The 18032-nt window shown below is 42.5% G+C and overlaps 2 protein-coding genes and 1 non-coding gene across 5 annotated transcripts in view; all 3 read right to left on the minus strand.

Annotated features, from left to right (window-relative positions):
• The window catches only part of LOC105470303 (F-box protein 40), a 35108-nt gene extending 29266 nt beyond the window's left edge, over nucleotides 1–5842 (minus strand). For 2 of the 3 annotated variants that reach the window (XM_011722155.3, XM_011722156.3), the window contains exon 1: nucleotides 5487–5842. The gene's annotated coding sequence lies outside the window, so the exon portion shown is untranslated. The remainder of the gene's footprint in view (nucleotides 1–5486) is intronic. The other variant, XM_011722157.3, reaches the window with a different exon arrangement.
• A 1746-nt stretch (nucleotides 5843–7588) lies between these two features.
• LOC112424710 (small nucleolar RNA U13) lies at nucleotides 7589–7691 on the minus strand. The gene has a single exon (XR_003015579.1). It is a non-coding gene; the product is annotated as a small nucleolar RNA U13 (small nucleolar RNA).
• Nucleotides 7692–12981: 5290 nt separating this feature from the next.
• LOC105470304 (arginine-fifty homeobox) lies at nucleotides 12982–13791 on the minus strand. Its single transcript, XM_071090243.1, has 2 exons — nucleotides 13756–13791; nucleotides 12982–13645 (listed from the first exon to the last, which is right to left on the minus strand). The coding sequence occupies exons 1-2, from the start codon at nucleotides 13789–13791 to the stop codon at nucleotides 13073–13075; spliced, it is 609 nt and encodes a 202-aa protein (XP_070946344.1). The 3' UTR covers nucleotides 12982–13072.
• Nucleotides 13792–18032: the final 4241 nt, after the last annotated feature.

Below are 18032 nucleotides of genomic sequence, written 5' to 3' on the forward strand. Positions count from 1 at the left end.
AAGCGAGACTCCGTCTCAAAAAAAAAAAAAAAAAAAAAAAAGAAACATAGGCTGGTGGAAGGACCAGGTGTGTGAGCCTTAGGCATAACTTGTTTTTTTAAAGAAATAGGGAAGCATTTAGCACCTGGCAAGGGGGCAGCAACTCGATTTGATATAGATTGTGGTGCTGTGTGGACCACGCAGAAAGGAGTAAATTGGGCCCAGTTTAGTGGCTCGTGCCTGTAATCCCAGCACTGTGGGAGACCAAGGTGGAAGGATTGCCAGTTAGGTGGGAAGGCCTTGATGAAAGATCTGGAAAAGGAGTGGGCAAATTCTACCCACTTCTTTCCATCTCCACCACTGCCCAATGCCAGGCGTCATCCTTGCAATGGGTTTATGATCAGTCTTACTCCTTCCATTTTCACCATGTCTCAATTCACACACCAGGTCCTTCCACCAACTCATATTCCATTTAAACTACATCTAGCACATCTAGTAAAATCTAGTTCTGTGTGAATCTTTGGAATATTTAAATCTAAATCATATTATGTTCACTGCTAAGACAGGGGAATTTTAAAGCTTCTATTTTGGGGAGAATGGATTGGCCATATTTAAAAGCAGGAAGTGTAATTTTTAACAATTTACAAAACTAGGTTATTACTCCCCCACTTAAAATTTCCAGTGGATTCCCTTCACAAGGAAATAAACTCTGAAATCCTTCTCTTGGCCCATGAGGCCATGCATGAGCTCTCCCCTGCTTGCTCTTTTACCTGACCTCCCGCCCTTATGCACTTTGCTCTGGTCTTGTCACTTATTCCAGCACAGGGCCTGTGTACCTGCTCTTTCTACCAGGAGAATTCTCCTCTCGTTCTGTATTTGCACTGTGGACTCCTTCTTGCCACTTAGTTTTCTGCTTAATGTTACCTCCACAGAGAATCCTTACCTGACACCCCCAATATAAAGTAAATCAATGAGCACTCCTATGAATAAGCTGAGTGATTTTTGACAAGTTAATCTCCCTAAAGCTAATTTATTAATTCAAAAATAGGGCTTATAGGCAGGGCACGGTGGCTCACACCTGTAATCCCAGCACTTTGGGAGGCTGAGGTAGGTGGATCACTTGAGGTCAGGAGTTCGACACCAGCCTAGCCAACATGGAGAAACCCCATCTCTACTAAAACTACAAAAAAGTAGCCGGGTGTGGTGTCAGGCACCTGTAATCCCAGCTGCTCAGAAGGCTGAGGCACAAGCATCACTTCAACCTGGGAGGCAGAGGTTGCAGTGAGCCAAGATCATGCCACTGCACTCCAGCCTGGGCAACAGAGTAAAATTCTGTCTTTAAAAAAAAAATAATAATAGGGCCTATAATAACTCATAGGGTTGCACGAGCATCAAATGAGATGAAATAAGGAGTGTGTAATAGATGAGTCACTCTATGAGGAAGGTCATTCTCACAGTCAACTCCCTCCTCCAGGCCTTCATGTGTTCTCACTGTCCTCCTGTAGCCCGTGTCTGGCCTTTCCATTTTCAGTCCCCCTCACTCCAATGTATCTTATATTCCACTGTCAGTTTGATGATATTAAAATTCTATTTTTAAAATATTATTTCCCCACTCTTTTAAGAATGTAAACCTCCACACTTCCCCCCACTTTCGGCCCCCTTTAATCACCATGAGCCATTCCTTAAGCACTTAGGAATTGGAATAGTGCAGCTTTAGGACTGAAACTTTGTAGATGCCGTACAGACAACTTGAAGGCATCTTTGTTTCCTAGGCCAAAATTTGTAATTTTTATTGCTCATCTGAGTTATTCTGCTCATTAAGAAAAAAGGAAATCGAGGTCCTTGAGACTTGCCTTCTCTCTTGTGATTGACTGTGGCAGTTGGCAGAACCTGGCAAAGTTGCTGTGATGGTGAGAATGGTGAGAGAGGTTCCAATGATGGGCACAAGTGTTGTCGCCAGCGAGGTGTGTGCAGGCAGTGGAAGGAGGTCTGACCGGAATATCAACAGAGGGTGATAATACCTTTTTAGGACCCACCAATTGGGCTTCTAGGGACTGAAGGGTGAGTAGAGCCAACACTGCCCCCAGCACTCAGTCAAAGAACATTGAATAGGAGTGAATTGAATTAAACTGAACCATTAAAAAGGCAGCATTTTAAAAGCTGTGAGAGTAATTTGGAACAAATTTAGGAAGAAAGTAGAGTGATGTCAGATGTATGCTAATTGGGGCTGCTTTTTTTTTTTAAGGTGAAAAGGAAATCATTTCAACTTAGGTTAATGTAGGCCTCATTGAAGAAAAGACCTCAGTGGGCTGGATTTATAATAGATACTCTGAGCACTGCCAGATTGTTTGCAGGGGATTAAAGTACTTTTTCTTTTTAACACTTGGCAGTCATAGAATCCGAACTCTGGATCAGGCAGATAATAAGAAATCTGCTATTCCATAGCTTCTCAAACTTCAACATGCAAAGGAATCACCCAGGCAACCTTTTTAAAATGCAGATTCTGATCCAATGGGACCCGGGTGAGGCCTGAGACTCTTCCCTTGCAACAAACTCCAGATGAAGCTGATGTTCTAAGGACCTCATTTTGAAAGGAAAAGGTCTGTTTTAACCTCCTTGTTTCCTAGAAGAGAAACTGAGGGTCTGAGAAGTGAAATGTCTTGTCTATGCTCCCAGATTGTCTGGTTCTAGTCAAGTGCCTTTTTTCTATTGTGCTTTGAAGTTTTATTGAGAGTCTGTAGATATCACAGCACCACACAAGGCTACCTGAGTGGTGACAGCCAAGGCATGTTGGCAGTCCTACCAAGGGCAGAGTAGGACGAAGCCTGGAAGAAGGAGGAGGTGGTGACCAAGTGTTGCTGGCCAACAAAGTCATGCTAACACATATAGCAGGTGTATTTAAATCACTGACTCAAGCAAAAGAGAATGGGATTAGCAGATAATAGTTTTAACATTCTTTTCTATAATTTTAAAGTTAGTCGGCAAACAGGGTTGATGTCAGGGAGATATTTTTAGGCAAGGGGCCCTCTCAGCACCCCTCACATGATGTCAGTGACTAAACCATTCTGCCTCCTCATGTGGCTGGCCCTGGCAATAATGATTTATTTCTGAGCTTTAACTTCAGGGAAAGTGATGAGGTTAAAATTTAAAGGCCAAAGATATTTTTAACTCTTAACCTATTAACCAGCCAATTAATTACTTTAATTATGCATTGTTGACCTGTTTCTCTACTATGGAAATATTTAATTGTAGGGAAAGAAAACTTGTGAAGTTAATTATTAAAGTAATCTCTTTGCCTTCTTGAGATTTTATCACAATCAATTTGCTGAGGATAATTCCCACATTAGGTTCCATAATCCTTGGCTTCGACGCTGCGATTCCAGTACCTTCACTTTATCCTAAAACATAGCCACCCTTTTCCAGATCCATTCCACTTCGCAATCTGATTTCTCCAGCTATACTAGAAATCTCTCTACCTTTATACTTATTAGTTATTGAATTAGCTAGTTAATTCTCATATCTGGTGTTTATGTATCAGTACTATTCTATTAAATTACCATTGTATTGGCCAAGAAAGTGCTAAAGTAACTGGATTGTCTAGAGGTATCTGGGACTCAACCTGTCTGCTTGATTACTTGTAAGCCAACACACCCTAGTTTCACCAGGACCGCGCCCCAGCATACACCTTGGAGACCTTGCTGCTGTGGAAGCCCTGGAAAAATTAAATGAAGTTAGGTGATTATACACAGTGAATTTGCTTGTGCTCAGGAAACAGACATAATTATAACCCAGACACCTATAACAGAGACTTGGGGTACATATGGAGGTTACAGAGACAGACAGGAAGGAACCAGGAGTTAAGGTATCTGAATAGTTACTTTTGGTCTCCTTTTACTTGGCATTGGTGGCTTTAGCCTGTACACATCAAAGGTCAGAGTGTACAGAATCCCTTTTCCTGCATAGGCCACTTCCCAGGACGTCCTTAGCTGAACTTTGAACCAGTGAAAAACAAGAAAATAAACACTGTTCCCTTACCTTGCCAATTTTTAGTGCATGCAACACTATACAGTTATTCTAGAAGCGAGAAACTGTCTATACGTATAACTTTTGATACCTCATTATCATTAGTTATTTTACTTTTATCCCTCTGAATATGCAAAATTGTTCAAGCTTATAACAATCTTTGGTTTTGGTGCATAAGCCTGTATAAGTTTCTTAACTTGAAAAATATCTCACTTATATTTCATGGATGCACTTTGGACTCAAGAGAGCTGGGGAGAAGAGGGCCACACTTAGAGAATATTGTTGGAGAATAAAAGGTTTTAAACTCTGCAGAGTTTCAATAGTACATACATAAAATACAGTTGTGCTTATTAACCGGTAGTATGACACAGCAGATGAAATTTTAAGCTACGTGAGAATGACTTGCAATTAAACACAGCAAGTATTGACTGGAGAAAAGATCACAACATTTAGACTTCAGAAAAGAGAAATTCTGACCAAGCGCAGCTGCTCTTGCTTGTATTCTCAGCACTATGGGAGGCCAAAGGGGGTGGATCACTTGAGGCCAAGAGTTCGAGACCAGCCTGGCCAACAGGCAAAAACCTGTAGAAATAAGTGAAACCCCGTCTCTACGAAAAATACAAAAATTAGCCAAGCGTGGTGGCACAGGCCTGTAGTCCCAGCTACTCAGGAGGCTGAAGCAGAGGATCTCTTGAACCTAGAAGGTGGAGGTTGCAGTGAGCTGAGACTGCGCCACTGTGCTCCAGCCTGGGCGGCAGAGGGAGACTCTGTCTCAAAAAAAAATAATTACAATGAATTAAATAAACAAATAATAGAAATTCTGGGCCAGGCACAGTGGCTCACACCTGTAATCCCAGCAATTTTGGAGACTGAGGGGGGCAGATCACTTGAGGCCGGGAGTTCAAGACCAGCCTGACCGTCAAGGTGAAACCCCGTCTCTACTAAAAAAATACAAAAATTGGCCAGATGTGGTGTGTGCCTGTAGTCTCAGCTACTCGGAAGGTTGAGGCAGGAGAATCACTTGAACCTGGGAGGTAGCGGCTGCAGTGAGCCAATATGGTGCCACTGCACTCCAGCCTGGGCAACAGAGCAAGACTGTCTCAAAAAAGAAAGAAAAGGAAATAGAAATCCTGGGTTCTAGGCCTTCCACTTGTTTCCTCACCACCTCCTCCACTCCCCCAGATCCCCCCACCCATCACCATGTTGTAACTTTACAGATATCATAACTACTCTGGTTGATTATAGAAGAAAGAACCTAAGCTGTCAGAAAGCAAGTACTCTACCTGCTCTTGAATTGGAAGCAGAAATTTACACATGGCTGGATCTCATTCTCAGTGCCTGCCTTTCCCCCACATCTTTACATAACTAATTTGCTTAACAATCCTCTTCCACAGGACACAAAAGTGATATGCGCTCAGCTTCATCTGCATATTCACCTCTGAATATCCTCCTCATGGTGCACCTGCTCCTGTTTGAATGCTTACCTTAATGGAACGGGCTGAGTCAGCATCTGCTTGCACCTGAACCCTTGATTGCAACTAAGCGGATTGCTGGGATGTGGCTGGGTTGCGTCAGCTGCAGTAGAGGACACAGTTCTGTTGGGAAGGCAGGGAAAGGAGCGAAAACTTCAACAGAAGTAGTCCAAGTGTTGCGAGTTAAAAATAAAACGATATCACAAGGGGCAATGTGACCAGGCTCAGCTTACGACTTTTTCCTTCCCCTGTATTTATCAACACTCAGTCTCTCCTGGAGTGGCATTTAGCAGGGGAAACTGAATGGGAAGTGAAGTTTTATATCAATAGGTTTTCCTTCCCTAGAGGAAGACAGAAAATCCTTTTAAGAAGGATCATTTTCAAGAGCAGCCTCTCAGATTCCTACATGTGCAATCGGCCAGCCCAGCTGTGCTGGAGGAGGCTGTCAGAGCATTCAGGACTGGCTGCTGCTCTAATTATAACCATGCTGCTCACCTAAACCCATCACTGGCTGAAGCAGCAACTTGTGTAAGTGACATGCTGTCCTGCTTCAGTTTCTCCTATCTCTTGTCATGACAAGTAAGTGTGTGTCCTCCCTTGGTCCTCGTCTTTCCTAGGTGGCTGGAAAAGGGAGAGTTTGTAATTCAGAAACCAGGTGTAGAGTAAATCCAGTGGGAGAGAATTAGAGGTTGTAGGAGGCTTTAGCTGTCATTTAGTCCAACTCTCTCTTTTTACAGATGAGGAGACAGAGATTCAGAAAAGGGAAATTGCTCATCCAAGGTCACACATCTTGTAAGTGGAAGAGCCAGAGGAAAGCCCCAGAGAGCTTGTTTAACTCTCAGTCTAGTGTTCTTTATCTTATCATCTTCAGATAAACTCATTCAGGATCTTGTGAAGAAAAAAGCAAATAGAATCCTGGCTTTGGTGTTTTTTTTTTCTTTTTTCTTTTTTTTGAGATGGAGTCTCTGTCACTCAGGCTAGAGTGCAGTGGCAGGATCTCGGCTCACTGCAACCTCCACCTCCCGGGTTCAAGTGATTCTCCTGCCTCAGCCTCCTGAATATCTGGGATTACAGGCACACGCCACCATGCCTGGCTAATTTTTGTATTTTTAGTAGAGACCAGGTTTCACCATGTTGGTCAGGCCAGTCTTGAACTCCTGACCTCATGATCCTCCCGCCTCAGCCTCCCAAAGTTCTGGGATTAGGTATGTGATTTTGGCCAATTTACTTAACCATTTTCTATTTCAGTTTTCTCCATTGTGGAATGGCGATGATACTTGGTTTGACCACATGTAACTGTCAGTACACATAAGGCACATGAATGATATATACCACATAGCAAGTGCTCAACAATGCCAGCTGTTATTTGAATGTATTTGAATGTATTTTGACTAAGAGCAGATGTGCTAAATTTGGCTGTGATTAACAGCCATCGAATTAACCTTTCCCCTGGATTCTTCCATACATATATGTCCATGGAGGTAAACTTATTTGGAATGAGCAAATAGCAGTTTAAAAATTGTAAAAAATTTCTACACTGATCTTGAATCTTGAAACTTTGCTGAACTGGTTTATTAGTTCTAATAGTTTTGTTGTGGATTCCAAAGGATTTTCAAGATCATGCCATCTGTTAACAGAAATATTTTAACTTCTTTCTTTGCAATTTGGATGCCTGTTACTTCCTTTTCTTGCCGTTTTACCCTGCCTAGAACTTCCAGCACTGTGTTTAACAAGAGTGGTGAGAGTGGCCACACTTCACTTGTTCCTGATCTTAGGGGACAAGCATTCAGTCTCGCACCAATAAGTACGATGTTGCCTGTGGATCTTTGTAGATGACCTTTATCAAGTTGAAGGTGAGGAGTTTGATTGTTCTAGTTTGTTGAGTGAATCAAGAAAGAGTGTGGATCTTCATCAAATGCTTTTTCTGTGCCCAGCAAGATGATCATGTGGTTTTTGTCCTTTGTTCTATTAATATTGTGTATTACATTGATGAATTTTTTAATGTTGAATCAATCTTCCATTCCTGAATAAACCCTACTTGGTCATGGTATCTATCCTTTTTACATATTGCTAAATTTAGTTTGTTAGTATTTTATTGAGAATTTGTTTTTTCAAGTCAGATGCATAATGTGCCAAAATTGAAACAAGGCTCCAGGGTGGCACTCTCACACATTCGCGTGAATGCCCAGTCATCACACTGATGAACTACAAAAGGACCTTAGTGAGGAATTCTGCATCTATATTCAGAAGAGATATTACAAGTTGAGTATCCCCAATCTGAAAATCTGAGTTCCAAAACGCTTTAAAATCCAAAACTGAGCACTGATGTGACACCACAAGAGGAAAATTCCACACTTGGCCTCATGCGATGGGTCATAGTCAAAACGCAGTCAAAACTTTGTTTCATGCACACAGTTACTTAAAATATTGTACAATTACCTTCAGGCTATGTATATAAGGTATATATGAAACATAAATGAGTTGTGTGTAGGCTGGTGTCCCATCCCCAAGATATCTCATTATGTATGTGCAAATATTCCAAATGCAAAAAACTCCAAATCCGAAACACTTCTGGTTCCAAGCATTTCCGATAGGGGATACTCACTATAGTCCGTACTTCCCTTATGGCGTCTTTGTTCAGCTTTGGTATCTGGACAATATTGATCTCATAAAATGAGTTCCCTCCTCTTTTGTTTTTTGGAAAAGTTTGTGAAGGATTGGTGTCAATTCTTCTTTAAACATTTTGGTAGAATTTAGCAGTGAAGCCATCTGGAACTCGGCTTTTCTTTGTGGGAAGTTTTCAATTGTTAACTCAATCTCCGTGCTTGTTATAACTCTGTCTTAGTCCGCTTTTGTGTTGTTATAACAGAATACCTGAGACTGGGTAATTGATGAAGAAGACAGATTTATTTCGTACAGTGCTGAAGGTGGGAAGTCTTCCAGTCTCAGATGGAAGACGGAGGGGCCACATCTGGCCAGACCCTTCATGTTTCATCCTCCTATGGCAGAAGGAAGGGAGAGGAGGAGGGAAGAGAGACAGAGAGAAAGAGAGAGAGAGACAGAAAAGAGAGAGAGGTGGGGGTGGGGACAAAGATTTTGGGGAAGAGCACTGAACCCATCCTTTTTTATCGGGAACCCACTTCTGAGATAACTAACCCACTCCCACAATAATGGCATTAATCCATTCATGGGGGCTCTGCCTAGTCACCCTTAAAGGTTCCACCTCTCAACGCTGCTGCTTTGGGGATTAAGTTTCTAACACATGAGCTGTGGGGGACACATTCATACCATAGCAAGCTCTATTCTCAACATCTATTTCTTCTGGAGTCAGATTTGGTATTCTGTGTCTTCCTAGGAATTTGTCCATTTCATTTATCTAATTTGTTGGCATTCAATTGTTCATAGTATTTCTTTCTAATAATTTTTATTTCTATAAGTTTGGTGATAAAATCTTGCCTTTTTGTTTCTGATTCTAATAATTTGAGTCTTTTGAGGGGGTGGTCAATCTAGCTAAACGTTTGCCATTTTGTTGATCTTTTCAAAGAACCAGCTTTTGATTTCATAAATTTTTTCTGTATTGCTTTTCTATTCTCCATTTTATTTATTTCTGCTCTAGACTTTCCTTCTTTCTGCTTTCTTTGGACTGTTATTATCAATTATTGAGAGTGTTGTATGAATATACCACACTTTATGTATTGGTGAAGTTTTCTTAAGAATTTTAATTTTTGTTAAAATTTGTCTCATATATTTTGGGTAATGTTTTTAAGTATATACAAGTTCAGAGTTATTATGTATTTCAGGTTAATTGTTCCTTTTGTTGTTGTCTAATATACTTTATTTCTAAAAAAAACTCTTTTGGCCAGGTGAGGTGGCTCACACCTGTAATCTCAGCCCTTTGGGAGGCTGAGGCAGGAGGATAACTTGAGCTCAGGTGTTTGAGGCCAGCCTGGGCAACATGGCAAAACCCCATCTCTACTAAAAATACAAAAATTAGTCAGGTGTGGTGGCGTACACCTGTAGTCCCAGCTACTTGGGAGGCTAAGGCAGGAGAATTGTTTGAACCCGGGAGTTGGAGGTTGCAGTCAGCTGAGATTGCACAGTCTGGGTGACAGAACAAGACTCCCTCTCAATAAAAAAGTTTTGCCTTAAAGTTTAATTTGACAGATAGTAATAAAAACTATGCCACTTCCTTCCTGTGTAAAACTATTGATCTGAGACCTTTTTTGTAAAACAAAAAGATGTAAGCATTTGAAGCTATAAATTTCCTTCTAAGCATTGATTTAGCTTTATCCCATGTTTTGGTTTGTTGTGCTTTTGTTTTTTTCAGTTACAAGTATTTTCCAATTTTACTTATAATTTCTTCTATTTATTTATCTATTGTCAGTATCACTGTGTTGCTCAAGCTGGAGTGCAGTGGCACAGTCACGGCTCACTGCAGCCTCGACCTCTGTGGCTCAAGGGGTCCTCTTACCTCAGCCTCCCGAGTAGCTGGGACCATGGGCTCTGGCCACCGTGCCCAGCTAATTTTGTATTTTTTGTAGAGACAGGGTTTTGCCATGTTGCTCAGACTGTGATTTCCTCTTTAACCATTGGTTATTTAGGAATGTGTTGTTTAATATCCACATATTTGTGAATTTCCCAAATTTTCTTCCATTATTGATTTCTAAATTCATTCCATCATGTTTGGAGAACACACTGCATAATTTCAATCCTTGTGATTCTCCTGCCTCAGTCTCCCAAGTAGCTGGGACTACAGATGTGTGCCACCACACCCAGCTAATTTTTTTTTTTTTTTGTATTTATAGTAGAGGCAGGATATCACCATGTTGGCCAGGTTGGTTTCGATCTCTTGATCTCGTGATCTGCCCACCTTGGCCTCCAAAAGTGCTAGCATTACAGGCATAAGCCACCATGCCTGGTGTATTCAAAACATTTTCTGTGTTCTTTTTTAAGTTCTGAAGTTTTCTCCACAGAGGTATTTTCTTCATGAATTCCTAGGTACTTGTACATTTTTCATTGAGCGGTACTTATCTTATGTTTATTTATTTATTTATTTTTTTTTTTGAGATAGAGTCTTGCTCTGTTGTCCAGGCTGGAGTGCAGTTGTGCAATCTCAGCTAACTGCAACCTCCACCTCCCAGGTTCAAGCAATTATCCTTCCTCAGCCTCCCGAGTAGCTGGGATTATAGGCATGTGCCACCACATCCAGCTTTTTTTTTAGTTTTTTTTATTTTTAGTAGAGATGGGGTTTCAATATGTTGGTCAGGCTGGTCTCGATCTCCTGACCATGTGATCCACCCGCCTTGGCCTCCCAAAGTGCTGGGATTAGAGGTGTGAACCACCACGGCTGGCCCTTATGTTTCTTTATTACTAGTGTTCAGAAATGATACTAATTTCGTAGGTTAATCATGTGCCTGGAAAATGTGCTAAAATGTCATTCTAAAAGTTTTGGGTTTTTTTTTTTTGAGACTAAGTCTCACTCTGTTGCCCAGGATGGAGTGCAATGGTGCGATCTTGGCTCAATGCAACCTCTGCCTCCCGGGTTCAAGCGATTCTCTTGCCTCAGCCTCCCGAGTAGCTGGGATTATAGGCTCCTGAACCACGCCCAGCTATTTTTTTTGTTATTTTTAGTAGAGACAGGGTTTCACCATGTTGGCCAGGATGGTCTCGAACTCCTGACCTCGTGATCCACCTGCCTTGGCCTCCCAAAGTGCTAGGATTACAGGCGTGAGTGACCACGCCCGGCTTTTTTTTTGAGACGAAGTCTTACTTTTGTCCCCCAGGCTGGAGTGTGATGACGTGATCTCGGCTCACTGCAACCTCTGCCTCCCAGGTTCAAGTGATTCTCCTGCCTCAGCCTCCCCAGTAGCTGGGATTATAGGCGCCCACCACCGCGCCCAGCTAATTTTTGTATTTTTAGTAGAGATGGGGTTTCACCATGTTGGCCAGGCTGGTCTCGAAATCCTGACCTCAGGTGATCCACCTGCATCGGCCTCCCAAAGTACTGGGATTACAGACATGAGCCACCAAGCCCGGACCATTCTAAAAGTTTGACTATTTTTATTTTGTTAGATTTGCAAGTTTATCATCTCACCTTCAAAACTGTTTTTATTTCTTCCTGTGCCAGTTTTTACACCTTTTATTATGTCTGGACCATTGTACTATATATATATATAAATTTTTTTTTTCATTGTACTATATATTAAAACTAGTGGTAGTAGTAATTTCCCCTCAAATTAGGACTGAAAGTCCCCTTAAAAAAAAAACACCCAAACTCAGCCTGGGCAACATGGCAAGACCCCGTCTCTGCTAAAAATACAAAAATTAGTCAGGCATGGTGATGTGTGTCTGTAGTCTCAGCTACTCAGAAGGCTGAGGTGGGAGGATTGTTTGAGTCCAGGAGGCAGGGGCTGCAGTGAGCCAAGATGGTGCCACTGCACTCCAGCCTCGGTGACAGACTGCTGTCTCAAAAAACAACAACAGCAGCAACAAAAACCCTAAAAATTGGAAACAAAATGTAAGTTTATGACTTCTTCTCATTAAAAGTGGACGATAGTGTGCTCACTTCCGCAACACATATACTAAAATCGGAACGATACAGACAGAAAGTGGATGATGTTTTCTTTGGTTTCCTTGAAAAAAAAAAAAAGTGTTTTTAAACTGGATAACCCAACTGGGTGCAATGGTGCACCCCTGTATTCCTAGCACTTTGGGATGTTGAGGCAGGTGGACGGCGTTAAGTCCAGGAAGTCGAGACCAGCCTGGGCAACGTGGCAAAACCTTGTCTCTACAAAAAATGCAAAAATTGGCCAGGCTCAGTGGCTCAAAGTGTTGTAATCCCAGCACTTTGAGAGGTCAAGGCAGGCAGATCACTGGAGGTCAGGAGTTCGAGACCAGCCTGGGCAACATGGTGAAACCCCATCTCTAGTAAAAATATGAAATTTAGCCAGGCATGGTGGCACATGCCTGTAATCCCAGCTACTTAGGAGGCTGAGGCAGGAGAATCACTTGAATCCTGGGAGGTGGAGGTTGCAGTGAGCCGATATCCCGCCACTGTACTCCACCCTGTGTGACAGTGTGAAACTCTGTCTCAAAAACAAAAATTAGCCAGGTGTGGCGGTGGGCACCTGTAGTCCTAGCTACTCAGGAGGCTGAGGTGGGAGAATCACCTGAGTCCAGGAGGTCAAGGCTTTAATGAGCTGTGATTGTACCACTATATTCCAGCCTGGGTGACAGAGTGAGACCTACTTTCATAAAAATGAAGTGGAAAACCCCCAAAACCACTGTCCTACTTTTAGAAACTCCAGGATAGTTTTGGGAAGGGAATTTTGGCGTCTCATTGGCCGTGTAAGGGACTAGGCAGGCTTCTCAGGGAGAATTGTGGGGCTGATTACGTAGTGCCCAGCTCTACTTGGAAAACTCTTTTTGCAACATTCCCATGGAAATCAGAGGCACAGACCCAGATGTTTGGGTTAAAATGAGACAAAGGAAAAAAAAGTCATGTGCAAGAGGCAAGAAGACCTCCTTTCTAAATGGTCCATATTTATTAGTACTCTAGTCCCAAGTCTACCATATTGGAGGTTTTCTGAAATTCCAGGCTATCTGTTGGCTTGACTGTAGGCTTGACAGCCTTGGCTTGTCATACTGGGCCAGGTTTGTGCGGGAGATAGGCCTACAGCTGGACCAGCAAAGGTGCTGAGAGAGGAACCCTGTCCTTCTACCTGGTACTTTGTGGGTGAGAGATACTGATACAGACAGTGGAAAGAAGAGCTGGATATCTCATTCTCATCAGGAAGATTGTACAGTTCTATGATTTGGAATATGTCATAGGCATCAGAGTACAAAGCAGGTACTGAGGCCACCAGCCTCTCCCACTGAGTATCTTGCATTTGGAAGTCACTTGTGGAACTCTCAGTGAAGGTAGAGTTCCATGCCCTATTGGAAGGGTCTAAGGGCTGAGGTGGAAGGGAGCTGTAGAAATCTGAAATCACAGGAGAAAAAGCATAAGGATTGAGGGACGTTCTGAGGGAGGTGGGCACATTCTTCTTGGATGAAGGGATCTGGTTTCGTTGCTTTGCTGATTGCTGCTGCTGCTGCTGCTGCTGCTGCTGCCGTTGCTGCTGTTGCTGCTGCTGCTTCTTCAATTTGAATCGCCGGTTCCTGAACCAAACCTGGGAGTGGGGGAAGAGGGGAGATTGTGGGCTGTTCTTGGAGAAGGCATTTGAAGCTTCTCCTGAGTGAAAACAGCCAGGTTATAATCTTAATGTCCTCTCAAATTCACCATGACACTGGGCTCTGCAAAAGCAGAGATGGGCATGACTGGAGTCAATAGGAGGGATGACGAAGATCAGGTCTGGGGCCCCAGAAAGGAAGAAAGTGGGTGTGTTTCAGGGTTTGTGATGGGGGTTCAGAGACAGGGTCCTGAACTCTAGAGAAGAGAGGCTGGTTCAGGGATCTAGGATCTAGGGAGAGGTGAGTAATTTGAACTGAAGGATTTTTAAGGATTATTTCAGGAGGCCTCTACTGTAAGGAATACTCCAATAAAAATGTATGGCCGGCCAGGCACAGTGGCTCACTCCTGTAATCCCAGCACTTTGGGAAGCCGAGGCGGGCGGATCGCGAGGTCAGGAGATAGAGACCATCCTGGTTAACACGGTGAAACCCCATCTCTACTAAAAATACAAAAATTAGCCGGGTGCAGTGGCGGGTGCCTATAGTCCTAGCTACATGGGAGGCTGAGGCAGGAGAATGGCGTGAACCCAGGAGGCGGAGCTTGCAGTGAGTGGAGATAGTGCCACTGCACTCTAGCCTGGGTGACAGAGAGAGACTCCGTCTCAAAAACAAAAACAAGAAAAAAATGTATGGCCAGTCACGGTGGCTCACATCTGTAATACCAGCACTTTGAGAGTCTAAGGCGAGGGGATCACTTGAGCTCAGGAGTTTGAGACCAGCCTGGGCAACACAGTGAGACTCCCATCTCTAAAAAAAAAAAAAAAAAGAAAGAAAGAAGAAAAAGAAAAATGTCATGGGCTTTAGCAGGCTCAGAGGTTAGAGGATTATTTGCCTGTTGGTAGCATTATGAATAAACAGATTGCAGGGCTTTGCTTAAAAAGACTCTAAGTGAGGAGTCTGTCTGGATGAGCACCTTTCCCCTATTTGAACTCTATAGTACAAATGTAAAAAATCTGATTTCTGGAGTTTTAATTCTAGCAACACTATTTCCTATCTCTGTGGCCCAGTCACTTTGCCTCTGAACCTCATTTTTTCTCATTTTTCAAACTGCATGAGTGAGGCCAGTCTGTCCCCAGTTTGATACCGTTTCAGTAGGTACTCAATGAAATACAATTGTGGGGCAGGGGTGGAGGGTGGGGAATTTCCAGGCTGGATAGGTGAATGTGGCTTGGATGGGGGTATCAAGCACACCACAGGGGATCAGACCTTTACTGTTGACTCCGGCAGGTTGAGTTTCAAAGCTAGTTTCTCCTGAAGATTTCTATCTGGGAACATGGTCTGGCTAAACAGAGCTTCTAGCGCTTCATACTGTTGGTGGGAGAATGAAGTACGTTCTTGATGCCTTCTCCATGTTGCTTCAGGGCAGAGATAAAGAAGGGGTGGTTACATTTACATTACCAATCTCTCCCCCCACCAAAACAACAAAAACCAAAAAACAAATCACTATGGTGAATCTCCCATGCCTTTCCTCCAACCAGGCTTAAGATCCAGAAAATGCAGATCCCAGGTCTTGATTCTGAATGGCTGAGCCCTGTGTAACAATGCTCTGTTCTCTGCTTTCTGAGATTTTGTCTCTGATAGGACATGAGTTACCTCTTCAATTTTCTGTGTACTCAGTCTGTTCACTCTGGAAACTGGCTCCTCTGAGTTTTAGTTTGCCTGCCTGCACTGAAAAGTTTTCTGTTTTACTTTTATTCTCTGGTACTCAGTCTTTCTACCCTACTTAACCTCAGGACAGTGGATAGTAGCTTCTGTCTTCTCATCTTTCTCACACGTTCGTTATTCTAGAAACTAGGAATATTCTGTGCAAGAGCTAGCCAATTTTTTTTTTTTATTATGAAATAGAAAAAACTAGGAATAAACCCCATGTCTTTGCACCTGAATATAACCCACTGGTCTAAATGGGTTTCCTCTCTTCATTTATTTGTTCAGGAATCCAGCCCATCTCATCTGGCAAATAGGATTTTTCTTTCTTTCTCTCTCTCTCTCTTTTTTTAGAGACAAAGTATTGCTCTATTGCCCAGGCTGGAGTGCTGTGGCACGATCACAGTTCATTGCAACTTTGAATTCTTGAGCTCCTGCAATCCTCTGGCCTCCTCCTTCTGAGTAGCTAGGACTACAGGCACTATCACCACTCCTGGCTAATTAAAAAACTTTTTTTTCGGCTGGGCACGGTGGCTTACATCTGTAATCCCAGCACTTTGGGATTACCACCATGCTTGGATAATTTTTTGAGATGGAGTCTCACTATGTTGCCCAGCCTGGTCTCAAACTCCTGCTTTGGCCTCCCCAAGTGGGATTATAGGTGTGAACCACCATGCCCAGCATAGACCCGGCTTTCGATTCTTTTGGGTATATACCTCTAAGTGAAATTGTTGTATCATATGGTGAGTCTATTTTTAATTTTTGAGGTACCATCATCCTGTTTTTCACAGCGGCAGCGCCATTTTACATTCCTGCAAGCATTCTAATTTCTCCCCATCCCCACTGATACTTGTTATTTTCTGTTTCTTGGATAGTTGTCATCCTAATGGGTGTGGTTTTGATCTTCTTTCCCCTAATAATTAATGTTGCTGAACATCTTTCATGGATTTGTCCATTTGTATATCTTCTTTGGAGAAAGATCTATTCAAGTTTTTGCCTTTTTTTTTTTTTTTTTTTTTTTGAGATGGAGTTTTGCTTTTGTTGCCCAGGCTGGAGTTCAATGGCGTGATCTTGGCTCACCGCAAACTCCGCCTTCCGGGTTCAAGTGATTCTCCCGCCTCAGCCTCCCGAGTAGCTGGGATTACAGACATGCACCACCACACCTGACTAATTTTGTATTTTTAGTAGAGACGGGGTTTCTCCATGTTGTCAGGCTGATCTTGAACTCCTGACCTCAGGTTTTTGCCCATTTTTAATTGGATTTTTTTTTTATTGTTGTTGAGTTCTAGTTTTGTATGTATTATAGCTATTAACCCCTTATTAGATAAATGCTTTGCAAATATTTTCTCCCACTCCATAGTTTGCCATTTTACTTTTTTTTTTTTTTTCTTTTTTGAGACAGAGTCTCTCTCTGTCACCCAAGCTGGAGTACAGTGGCATGATCTCTGCTGCAGTCTCCGTCTCCCAAGTTCAAGCGATTCTCCCACCTCAGCCTCCCAACTAGCTGGGACTACAGGCGACTGCCACCATGCCTGGCTACTTTTTGTATTTTTAGTAGAGATGGGGTTTCACCATGTTGGCCAGGCTGGTTTAGAACTCCTGACCTCAGGTGGTCCACGCATCTCGGCCTCCCAAAGTGCCAGGATTACAGGCATGAGCCACCATGCCCAGCCCCATTTCACCCTTTCGATTGTGTCCTTTGATCATGCAAGCTTTTATTTTTAATGTAGTCTGATTTATCTATTTATATTTTGTTGCCTGTGCTTTTGGTGTCATATACAAGAAACCATTGCTAAATCAAATGTCATAAAGCTTTTCCCCTATGTTTTTTCTCAGAACTTTGCAGTTTTAGCTTTTGTGTTTAGGACTTGATCCATTTTAATTTTTGCGTGTGGTAAGATAAGGATCCAGCATCATTCTTTTGCATGTGGATATTCAGTTTTCCCAACACCATTTGTTTCAGAGACTGTCCCGTCCCAATTGAATGGCCTTAGCACCCTTGTTGACTATATGTGCAAGGATGTATTTCTGGACTTTGTTCTCTTCTATTGGTCTATATATCTGTCTTTATGCCAGCATCACACTCTTTGATTACTGTAATTTGTAATAAATGTTGAGATTACATAATATGAGGCCTCTAGCTTTGTTCATATGTTCATCTTTTTCAACATTATTTTGGCTATTTGGGATTCCTTGAGACTTTATATAAATTTTTGGATAGACATTTTTAGTTTCTGCAAAAAGCACCATTGGGATTTTTATAGGGATTGCATTAAATCTGTAAATTGCCTAGGTAGTACTGACATATTAATAATATTAAGCCTGGCCGGGCACTGGTGGCTCACACCTGTAATCCTAGCACTTTGGAAGGCTGAGGCTCATAGATCACCCAAGGTCATGAGTTCAAGACCATCCAGCCTGATCAACATGGTGAAACTCCCTCTCTACTAAAAATACAAAAATTAGCCAGGTGTGGTCACGCATGCCTGTAATCCCAGCTATTTGGGAGGCTGAGGCAGGAGAATCACTTGATTCTAAGAAGTGTAGGTTACAGTGATCCGAGATCGCGCCATTCCACTCCAGCCTGGGCAATAAGAGCAAAACTCCATCTTTAAAGAAAAAAAAAATAATAATAATAATAAGCCGGCCAGGCTTGGTGGCTCATGCCTGTAATCCCAGCAC

The sequence above is a fragment of the Macaca nemestrina genome, chromosome 2, assembly GCF_043159975.1.
Source record: "Macaca nemestrina isolate mMacNem1 chromosome 2, mMacNem.hap1, whole genome shotgun sequence".
Lineage (NCBI taxonomy): Eukaryota > Metazoa > Chordata > Mammalia > Primates > Cercopithecidae > Macaca > Macaca nemestrina.

What these genes read in the sequence shown, in the direction of transcription:
- LOC105470304 (XM_071090243.1), bottom strand. Translation starts at nt 13,791, where the DNA reads ATGCCCATCTCTGCTTTTGCAGAGCCCAGTGTCATG. An exon ending in TTGCAGAGCCCAGTGTCATG is followed by an intron (nt 13,646 to 13,755) that starts GTGAATTTGAGA and finishes CCCCACTCCCAG; the next exon opens with GTTTGGTTCAGGAACCGGCG.